Here is an 11,356-nt window from a genome sequence, read left to right as displayed (position 1 = left end):
TCATCCTTAGATCACCTTTTTCTTTTAACTCCCAGCTTTTATTGACATGCCACAAGCACAACAAAACATTCAGCTCAAGCAACAACACACAGAACTTCAATTATTTCTGAATTTTTCACTTCTTATTTTTTTTTTATTTTAGCAGTTTATGTTTACTACTTCTTAAGATGATTTTCTGTGGTTGCACTACAACAAATCTGTTAAATAATGGAGGTTATTTTTTCGTTTAGTGAAGGTTTTTACCCTCCGCAAAATAAATTACGGAGGTTTTCAAAAACCTCCGCAGTTAGATTCGCCAAAAGCAATTAGCGGCGGTTTTTGAAAACCTCTGGTATCGAGAACATTTTGCAGAGGATTTTTTGTAGAGGTTTTAAACCTACGCTAATTGCAGAGGTTTTTTAAAGGAGGTTTTAAACCTACGCTAACTGTGGAGGTTTTTTAAAGGAGGTTTTAAACCTACGCTAACTGTGGAGGTTTATTGGAAGAAGTTTTTATACCTACACTAAATATGGAAGATTTTTGTAGGAGGTTTTAAACCTATGCTAAATGCGGAGGTTTATTAAAAGAGGTTTTAAAACTATACTATGGAGGGCTTTTTTTTTAAATCATGCTAGCAATAGATGTTTTACAATTAATTTTCTAATTCTCCTTATTTTCTTGTATATAATGATTTTTATACTCATTTTAGTTTCATAATCTACATGTATTATAATTTTTCATTTTCTTATGATATCGATAAAAAAATGTAATAAAAAAACTCATATTGAGGATGTAAAAATTATATTTCAATAACCAAAATAATAGCATATAGTTCAAAGATTTATAATTCAAATTTCTATTGTAAATCAAAGTATGACATAAAATCCATAACAAAGTAATATTAGTATTGTACTAAACTTTAAATCTAAAATACATTATAAGCAAACTAAGGGTTGCTAGCACCAGAAGATCCTCTTGCATCCAAAGGTGTATTAGGAACACTTGAAGCATCATTTAGCTGAAATAAGAAAAGTAAAAACACTTAGTCACATATACTATATACAAGGGTGTATCACACATACTAAATCATAATGACCATCAATAAAAATAATCAATTCTAAACAATTGTTTTAATATTCTAAACTTATGCATGGTTATTACCTTGGTCATGTATGTTTACTTAAAGACCTAACTTGAGATAAAGAGTATTAAGAGCTAGCCAAATGAATAAAATTCTACCTTAATATTGTTGATTAACTATAAAATCTACCTACAAAACTGTAAATTAATTAGCTTAATAAACACACGTACCAATTACAAAATATATTTTCTAACTAATATGCGTGAATAAATTAATAAACTATAGACATATGTAAAACAGTTTTAAGAGTACATTGTGTATTATACTAACAAGTTTTAGGATACCTCACATATACATAATGATGTATGCATATTAATTACTTACATGTGTTTGATCAGGAGTGAAATAACTAGCTAATTCTTCAGGGATCCTTCCTTCCTTCATTATCATGTAGGCCTTAAAAGCTGATTCTAAATTGTTGTATTTCTCTTGCCATTGGTTTGAAGATGGAAAGCCAACACCAGATGAAGAAGAGCTCAGACTAGAAGCTCGAAGTCTTGTGTTCCTAAATGTATTAGAAGGAACAGCTCCTAATCCCATGCATCGCACTCTCCCAGAGTGCTCTAACCCTAACACTCTACCAACAACATCAAGAAGAGAAACTTCAGATTCATCAACTATGCTTTGAGTCAATCCTACTTCAATTTGTTCCTGCAAACATGTAATAAAAGGAATTACAAAAGTTTTAAGATTAAGCACAATCCTTTAAAACAATGTTACTAAAGAAAAACATACCGCTATAGTCTTTGCTGCTTCATTTACAAATGATCCATCTTTCCTTTTATGAGTTTCAATATATAATTGTCCACGACTTGGTAGCTTCCCAGTTTCTAACAGCTAAGATAAATAAAGAGTAAGTAAACATTGAACTTTTTTAATTAGTAAAAGTTAACATTTAGTGTCATTACCAACTCATTTCTTCTTCTAGGATTAGCTTTGGATCCACCAGTGTGTGGAATAACTTGCTTGCTTCGAATTTCTTTATTTCTCCTACAAAGTTCCTATATGCAAAGCAATTTCAAGTTTACAACTTGTAATAGTAATCATATAATTAGCTATAAAAACAATTCAATAATTAAAACAATCTAATTGTACCAATGTGGATGGTTTATGACGATAATGAACAAAACAAGCCCATTGATCTTTATCTATGCCTATCGGCACATTTTTTATGATTTCATCTCTTGTTTTGGTTGGATCGTTGAATTCATTCCATAAGCTTTGCCTATTTGCAGCCCATTTTCTTCCCATACTCAATTTGCAATACCGTTTTGCACCAGCTTCATTAATCTTAAAATAAAATCGAGGCTAAAAAAAAGACAAATTTATCAAATATCATATGCAAAATAATATATATATATATATATATATATATATATATATATATATGAAAAATAGTAAAGATAAGGTTTCTAAGTGGTGTAGATATAAAAAGTTATATATAACTAATTGACATACCTTTAAAATTGTTTCAAAGCAATCATCAAAATAAGCTTTAGGTACGCCTGAAGGTCCAGACCATCTATCATAATCCATAGGAAATAATTTTCAATCAGCTGCTAGTGTTCCAAGAAATCCTGCAAGCAAGGCTTGTGCTTCACCAATTGCTTGGCCTTGGTCATCAAAATTCACAATGATGCGTAACTCCCTAGGTAAGCTATTGACTCCCCTAACTTTTACCTTAATCTTCTTGATTGTTTCTTCAAAGTCTTTAACAGTAAAAGAATTTCTTAATAAGAAAATGTAATATACTTCATATGATGATAATTACAAAAATAAAAATAAAATACAATACTTGTATACCTATTGTCTCAACAGTCCAACAGTGTGTAGACTCACGCCCAACATGACGTCTAGTTGTTTCATCTTCTTGTGGAACTTCAGATGTTGATACATGAGAAAGAGGGACATTACGAGTTGGGACTTCAGGAGCTTGTGTGGAATCACTTGGTGGGGAAGAAATTTCAGGATTCATTGCTGGAACTTCAGATGTTGATTCATGAGAAAGAGGGACATTACCAGTTGGGACTTCAGGAGCTTGTGTGGAATCACATGGTGAGGGACATTGTGGTTGAGGTGCTGATTTTTGTGGATTTCTAAAACGCTTCACCTTTGGCATGACTACATATTCATGACAACAATATTAAGAGAAAAATAAATAAAGAATAATAAAATTTAAGATGACATACTATCAAAATTAAAACAAGATTAAAATAATTAATAAATGAAATAATAACAACATTTATAAGTCAATCAACTATATCATATTTAGGCAAATGTGAATTTCTTACTATTTTAGGAGTTACAATTCAATCAACTATATCATCATTTAGATGGTTTGTAGCCAATTGTACATATTGATCATCAAGCCTAGAAAATTGTTCAAGTTGTTGCTCTTGGTATGGCTCATTTTCATATGCATTTTCTTCTACTTCTTCTCCCATGTCATATAAATCTCTTGGCTTTATGTGTACAACAACACTCCATCCTTCATTGACAACATCATCTACATAATACACCATTTGTGCTTGAGATGCTTCAATGTATGGTTCATGTTCTTCACGATCACCAATATGAATCAATCTATCAAAGTTAACACAATTAAAATTCCAACAATCCTTTTTATACCCTCTATCTCGTGTAGTATCAACCCATTTACATTTAAAAAGAATAACAGAGAATCGACCATAGTAGTTAATCTCAATGATAGCTGTGGGAAGATAGAGGACACAAAAAAGGTCTCATTATCAATTGGGTTATCACAAACACGTTTAGGTCTATTGAACCTTGTCTCGATATCTTCAATGTATCGAGAACAAAAGGTAAGAGACTCTTCAGCTAAATACCCCTCAGCTATGGATCCTTCAGGTTGTGCCTTGTTTCTCACAAAGGATTTTAAGTGACCTAATTCCCTATAGAAATAACTAACAATTAAAGAGTGTACAAGCAAGATATTTATAATATAACATCATAAATTTAAATTATTTAAATCTTTACCTCTCTACTGGATACATATATCGATAATGCACTGGGCCTCCAAGTTTTGCTTCCTCTATAAGATGAACAGTTAAATGAACCATAACTGTGAAGAATGATGGAGGAAATAACATTTCTAAGTGGCATAGTGTAACCACAATGCGATCTTCGAGCAACTGAAGTTCTGGAAGATTTAAAGTTTTACCACAAAGTATTCTAAAAAAAGAACAGAACTCCACTAAGACAGAAGTCACATGGTCTGGCAACAAGTTACGAATTGCTAGTAGTAGCAATTGTTCCATAATAATATGGCAATCGTGACTTTTTAACCCAGATATTTTATTAAGTTTCTCATCAATACATCTGGAAATGTTACTTGAGTAACCATCTGGTACTGTAATAGTCTTCAAAGTTTTCAAAAATAACTTTTTGGTACCACATGTTAGTGAAAACAAAGCAAGGTGATACTTTCCATTATCATCTGGCCAAAGATCAGGCCTTAAGCCCATTTCTTTTAAGTCTTTTCGAGCATTAAGGTTGTCTTTTGATTTATCCTTCTCATGGAGCATTGTATACATGACATTGTCGCATACATTTTTTTCAATATGCGTAAAATCTAGATTATGTCGTAACAAGTTAGACTCCCAATATGGAAGTTCAAAGAATATGCTTCTTTTATTCCACTGTGTGACTTCTTGTCTAGATCTTTTTCTTGTTCCATTTTGAATAGCTCCAGTTCCAAATGTAGTATTAATATGTTCCACTTGTCGAAAAATCTCAGATCCAGATAATTTTAATGGTGGGTTTCGTTCTTCTATGCTTCCATCAAAGTGAACATGGTTCAATCTAAATTTATGATTTCTACTTAGAAAACGATGATGCCCCATAAAACACCACTTGTTACAATTTCGAAGGCGACAAGGTTCCGCATCTAAATTGCAAGTTGGGCAAGCCAATCCTGTGTGTATGTTCCAACCAGATAAGATGCCTAAGCCAGGAAAGTCACTAATTGTCCACATAAGAGCTGCTCGCATTCTAAAATTTTCATTTAAGGATGAGTCATAGGTGTCCACACCACTCCATAACTCACATAACTCTTCTACAAGGGGCTTTAGGTACACATCTATGTTATTTCTAGGAGATTGCTTGCCTGGAATGATCATTGATAGAATGAAGGAAGTGTGGTTCATACATATCCAAGGTGGAAGATTATATGGAATTAAGAAAACTGGCCAGATGCTATAGGTAGAACTCAAGGTCCTAGCAGGATTAAAACCATCAGTAGCAAGGCCTAAACGAACATTTCGAGGATCTGAAGAAAACTCAGGATGGATTAAATCAAATGTCTTCCATGCCTCTCCATCTCTTGGATGCCTTAACAACCCATCTTTATTGTCTTCCAAAACATGCCATCTCATATCTTTTGCAGTCTTACGACATGTGAACAATCTTTGCAATCTTGGTTTCAATGGAAAGTAACGTAAAACCTTTGCAGCTATTTTCTTCTTCTTGTTAGGTTTCCATCTAGATGTACCACAATGCTTACAAGCATCCAAACTTTTTTTCATCATCTCCCAAATACAACATGCAGTGTTTTGGACAAGCATCTATCTTTTTATAATTAAGACCAAGCTTGTTAATAATTTTCTTTTCCTCATAAATAGAAGGAGGAAACTTTGCTTTTTCAAATGCGTCATTTAACAAATCCAATATCATAGTCATTGCCTTATCGCTTAATCCACACAAAACTTTTATATGATATAATTTGATTATAAATTCTAGTTTTGTGTACTTGCTTCCTTCATACAATGTTTGGCTCCCGTCCTTTAGAAGCTCATAAAAGCCATTATGATCTTCTCTTGGTTCATCATTTACTATTTCATCTTCATTTAATGGTTGTGATGCACCTACATTAGGGTCATGTTGCCTATATTGTTCAAATGTGTCATTGATCATCATTTCCATTGGGTTTTGAGGTTGAACGCCACTATCTTGGAAAACATCTTCCACTTGAGAAGATTCTAATGCTTGCTTTTCACCATGGAGATCCCATATAACATAGTTTTGAGGAAATGGTTTATATAGCAAGTGATCTTCAACTATGTCTCTAGTTTGCCATTTCATAAATCCACATTTTGGACATGGACACCGAATCATTTCTCCTACAGCTCCATTCTTAAAAGCAAAATCTAAGAATTTACTCAAACCAATGGAGTAATCAATTGAGTTTCTGGCCTTTGAAATCCATGACTTATCCATTACAAAAGATACCTAAACAATTTTATTAAAATAATTTATCACACTATGATAATATAACATAGTATAATATGTATTAAAAAAAAGTAAGTCCCCCACAAAATTATAAAATAAATTAAGAAGAAAAACTATAATAATTATTCTAACTAAAAAGAATAATTGGTGGGGGAAGAAACATAACCTAAGATTCAATACTAATTTTTATGTTACAGCTACTACCATATATGTTATAAAATAAGAATAGGTATTTAGAATAAAAACCAATGGAACCAACAAAAAAATGAATTACAAAAAATTATAATAAATTACACTTGTTAGCTAACTAGTAGAGGTCGTAACATAAAAATACTATCATGAAAATGTAATGTACGTTGAAAAAACATAAAAATAAAGATTACAATGTTTAATCAAAATAAGAGAGAGATGAAGTACCTTTGAACTTCCAGTAAATGAAAGCAGAGGAATGTGTTTTTTGTTATTGCCTAACCAATTTCAGCACCTCTCAAGAACTTCAGCTACAAGCTTTAAAAAAAATAAGGAAATTAAGTTATTATTATATACGACAAGTTAGTATTATATATATATATATATATATATATATATATATATATATATATGACCTTAATAGTAAAAAAAGAAAAGGCAAATTAACCACTTATTTTTTGGAGCAAGTGTGCTACAAATCCAAGCCGAAATTGCTTGCATCAATGCCAAATTATTTATATATCTGTCTTAACATATTCAAATAGGATATATATATGATATATCTACTCTATGCACAAAAATTTAGCAAAGTGTATCTAAGAAAATCAGTGTTGTGCCTTTGATAGATCCCAAAATGGTGGATACTGTTCCACCAGACCCAATCAGTGTCTTTATAAGTATGGATATATTACATCTATTAAATCCAACATCTTTTCCTAATAAATAACAGTGCCACAACATTGGTGAACCTAACAAACCATAATAGGTTTGAATTTTGGATATTCAAATACAATAACACTTACAGAAATATTATCACCCGTAATGATTAATTTTATTTACTACACTCATAGAACTGTCTCTTGTAAAAAAAATGCACCTAATCCATGAAATAAAACAGAATAAAAAAAAGGCTACGTTGACGGAAAAATTGACCCAAATCATTCCCGTTCCACCCACCAAAAAACTCCCTACTCCCCACCCTCTCTCATAAACGAACATACAATGTTAAATGTTATTGGTAGTGACAAGAATAAGAGTAATGTAGGTGCAGGTGATATGAGAAAATCATAAAAGCCAGCCCCACCCCAAAACCAAAACCATCAGAAAACCCTGTTCTTCCTAACCCCCCTTGTTCAAATACGAATCAAGTCTATAATAAACAAATACCATTAATTGGGACGTGGATGTTGTTCTATGTGGCGACAAAAGAGGGATGAAACTCAGAAACTTAGTGGGATACTCTTTTATCCTTATCAACCTCGTGATTTTACTCCTTCCTCACTTCACTGTGCTCAGACCCTCCCTGCACCCATTGGTTCTGTAGCTCATGAGAGAACAATAAACAACGTAACATATTAAGGTCTATGTGTGTGTATGTGCAAATAAATATGAAATATGTACATGGTGCAATCAAAATACTATGCCATATATGAACAAAGAGTGGAAGAAATTGAGAAAAAGAAAGTAATCGGATCTTAATTTTATTAATAGTATTTTTTTAATGATGGGATGATAAATGATTTTTTTTTCTTTTTGACTTTTTAGAAATCGAAATGGTTAAAGTTGTTGCCACCGTACATAATAAAGAAAAAACAAAAGAAAGTGAGAAATAAAGTGCCCTAGACGAAATTACGTGGTTCTACAAGGGCCAGAAAGCGAAAGTTCCCCCTTGAATGCAAAAGTTTGAATATTTCTTCGTGGAGAGAAGGGAGGAAAAAATTATTGCAAGAAAAGAAACACACAAAAAAGTAATGCAAAAAAATTGTTTCAGTACATTATTAGGAGTAGATGAATCATGATTTTAGTGGATATGGGTCCAAAATTCCAAATTAAAGTTCAGAAGTGTGGTTTTGTTTGGAAGTGGCTAGTGGGTCGATCTACTAGCAATAAAGGGGGTGTAATGTAAGGTGTTGAGTCAATTTTAGAGTTGGATCTGGCACTACTAATCTGAGCAAATCAGTGTATCTAAGCAATTTCAATTTTCACAAACGAAGCCTTCAGTTAGGCAAAAGTGTATCTAAGCAAATCAGTGTTGTGCCTTTGATATATCCCCAAAAGGTGGATACTGTTCCACCAGACCTAATCTTTATAAGTCTGGATATATTACATCTATTAAATCCAACATCTTTTCCTAATAAATAATAGTGCCACAACATTGGTGAACCTAACAAACCACAATTACAACCATGACAGCATCCATGTTCTTCAATATCCAATGCCCTTAACATTATCTAGTGATTCATATTTTGAGATTTGAAAGTCCAAAATGATAAAAGAATATATATATATATATATATATATATATATATATATATATATACATACATGTGTCACTCCATGCTCTGAACAGAACACAACTCCAAAATCTCCAAACACATTCTAGAACTTCATTCCAAGTTACAATTAGATAGCTAAGGTAATGACTAATACTAATAACATAAACAGTGATTATCACTTCTTCATGACTGACTAGAACCTGTTCTTGTTAATGTATCTAATTGAAGACTCAAGAAAATCAGATTTCTCTGGCAACAAACTAACATAATTTATTATTCATTTATGTATAAAGCTTAAATGAACCTAACATTTTTATGCCCCGGCCATATATATATGCATCTGTATTGGATAATAATAACAATTAATGGATGGGCATTACTCTTTTTCAAAAGCAAAAACATAATGCACGATTGAGTTTCTTTAGCACAATTTATTATTCAAATGCTACCAACTATAAAACAAAAGATGGAATTTAAAATTAAATTGAATTAGATCATTGTCAAAAGAAAAAGTTAGATATACCAGTATCTGACCATCAAAGATATTTTCCATCTCATGCATAATATAATCCCAGAAAGGCAATAGGATAAACAAGTAACATCAACAAATTATGCAGCTTTTGATTTCAGTGTCAGGATTTTATATCAATTGTTAAAAAGGTTATAAATGTCAGCTCAGTTAACTCCAAAATTAGGTGAATCATTATTAATGAAATCAATAGTCAGTTATATTTTATTATATGCAATGGTTCTAAGCCCAGGCTGAATGCTTTTACATCTGTTCTACTAGCAATAAAGGGGGTGTAATGTAAGGTGTTGAGTCAATTTTAGAGTTGGATCTGGCACTACTAATCTGAGCAAATCAGTGTATCTAAGCAATTTCAATTTTCACAAACGAAGCCTTCAATTAGGCAAAGTGTATCTAAGCGAATCAGTGTTGTGCCTTTGATAGATCCCAAAAAGGTGGATACTGTTCCACCAGACCCAATCAGTGTCTTTATAAGTCTGGATATATTACATCTATTAAATCCAACATCTTTTCCTAATAAATAATAGTGCCACAACATTGGTGAACCTAACAAACCACAATTACAACCATGACAGCATCCATGTTCTTCAATATCCAATGCCCTTAACATTATCTAGTGATTCATATTTTGAGATTTGAAAGTCCAAAATAATAAAGGAGCAGAGGAAAAAAGGAAGCCAATAATAATAATAATAAAGAGAAGGGAAACAATTATGGGCACAATGGAAAGAAATATTTAAGTGCCAAAGGGTAGGTAGCCACCTCAAACAAGGTCAGATCAGTCCCACCAGTTATGTCCCAAACAATTCCAGTAGCCCTCTCTATACCAATATCCAGTAAAGGTGACTGGGTGGCATTTAATACAGCATCTCTTGCCCTTGATTTTCCTTAAACACAAAAAGAAACCACGTGATAAATTTCAATAATATATGTAGCTCAAAAATTAGAATGCCAAGAAAATAGAAAGTGGTGTAGAAGAGGTAAAAAAATTGTATTATGTTAACCATTACAGCATAATATTAGGAATATCTTCAGAGTTCAGATTACGTTAGAATATATTAGCATATCTTCAGAATATACTGTGAAATCAATTAGTCATGTAAATGAGGAAGCAACCTAAGGAATTGTTTCTTGGTTTATTTCCTTAGTTATTAAGGGTTGGTTATATACTAGTGCTTGTATTAGTGGACTTGGGCTTGTAATAAAACACTGGCTTAGTATTTTGTTTCATATGCTTACACCCTTCATATTGCTTTGTTGGGTATACAAAAAATAGTTATAATGCAATGCCAGCCATGCCCTAAAAATCACTTCATTTGTATAAATCCTTTCCTTTTGGACATGCATGCTGATGAGCCAATATGTACAACCGTCGAACATTTATAGTTTGAGTATCACACAATCACACTACTCTCTACACATTATACAATCTTTTTGTAATCAAAACAGAGGATCAAGAGCTTCTTTAGATTCCAATCACTGCATAATTATGAATCAAATAGAAGATCAAGAATTGGAGGCTACATTGCAGTTTCCATACACATAATACATTGAAGTTTGCTCACTGGGCAAAGTACATTGAAATACGAGCAGCAAAAAACAAGGCAAGTTAAATTTGATGACTTTTTTTTGGTTGAATCAAAATTTTATTCCTACCAAATGACAATGTACAGCCTGCACACAATACAAAGAACAAGAAACAGCTCCTGATTTTTTTTCTGCATAAGTATAGAAATTTCTCACATTCATCACCACTTCCTCATTTAGCTTCAAAATTCTTACCAACTCCGTGTGCAATTCTAGAGTATGTTTATCACTCAAATTTTTAATGGAAGAGAATGAGAGATGTTTTGAATGGTTTTCTTTTTGTTGCGTTGGAAGAATTTCTATGAACCCCGATTTAAAAAGCAATATTTCAATGAACCACAATTTAAAAAGCAATATTTCTATTAATCCCATATTTAAAAGGCAATTAGGAATGTTGAAATTAATCAA

At 32.1% G+C, this 11,356-nt stretch overlaps 1 protein-coding gene and 2 long non-coding RNA genes across 4 annotated transcripts; all 3 read right to left on the bottom strand.

The window, feature by feature from the left end:
* Positions 1-798: 798 nt before the first annotated feature.
* Positions 799-1,620, bottom strand: LOC114374703. The gene is made up of 2 exons (XR_003658613.1): positions 1,445-1,620; positions 799-997 (listed from the first exon to the last, which is right to left on the bottom strand). It is a non-coding gene; the product is annotated as an uncharacterized LOC114374703 (long non-coding RNA).
* A 14-nt stretch (positions 1,621-1,634) lies between these two features.
* On the bottom strand, positions 1,635-2,662 carry LOC114373217. Its single transcript, XM_028330736.1, has 6 exons — positions 2,579-2,662; positions 2,216-2,428; positions 2,029-2,121; positions 1,856-1,957; positions 1,689-1,771; positions 1,635-1,650 (listed from the first exon to the last, which is right to left on the bottom strand). The coding sequence occupies exons 1-6, from the start codon at positions 2,654-2,656 to the stop codon at positions 1,635-1,637; spliced, it is 585 nt and encodes a 194-aa protein (XP_028186537.1). The 5' UTR covers positions 2,657-2,662.
* Positions 2,663-2,936: 274 nt separating this feature from the next.
* Positions 2,937-10,242, bottom strand: LOC114376049. 2 transcript variants are annotated; one of them, XR_003658885.1, is made up of 4 exons: positions 10,124-10,242; positions 7,724-7,874; positions 6,785-6,874; positions 2,937-3,241 (listed from the first exon to the last, which is right to left on the bottom strand). It is a non-coding gene; the product is annotated as an uncharacterized LOC114376049 (long non-coding RNA). The 2 variants fall into 2 exon arrangements; XR_003658884.1 differs by having other exon boundaries at positions 7,724-7,859.
* Positions 10,243-11,356: the final 1,114 nt, after the last annotated feature.

Source organism: Glycine soja, chromosome 11 (genome assembly GCF_004193775.1).
Source record: "Glycine soja cultivar W05 chromosome 11, ASM419377v2, whole genome shotgun sequence".
Taxonomy (NCBI): Eukaryota; Viridiplantae; Streptophyta; class Magnoliopsida; order Fabales; family Fabaceae; genus Glycine; species Glycine soja.
This window is presented reverse-complemented; position numbering and strand designations above follow the sequence as displayed.

Excerpts from the sequence above, each read along its gene's own strand:
- LOC114373217 (XM_028330736.1), bottom strand. The coding sequence starts at position 2,656 with ATGGATTATGATAGATGGTCTGGACCTTCAGGCGTACCTAAAGCTTAT. Across the intron at positions 2,429-2,578 it reads GCTTTGAAACAATTTTAAAG|CCTCGATTTTATTTTAAGAT; the intron begins GTATGTCAATTA and ends TCTTTTTTTTAG. Across the intron at positions 1,772-1,855 it reads AAGCAGCAAAGACTATAGCG|GAACAAATTGAAGTAGGATT; the intron begins GTATGTTTTTCT and ends ACATGTTTGCAG.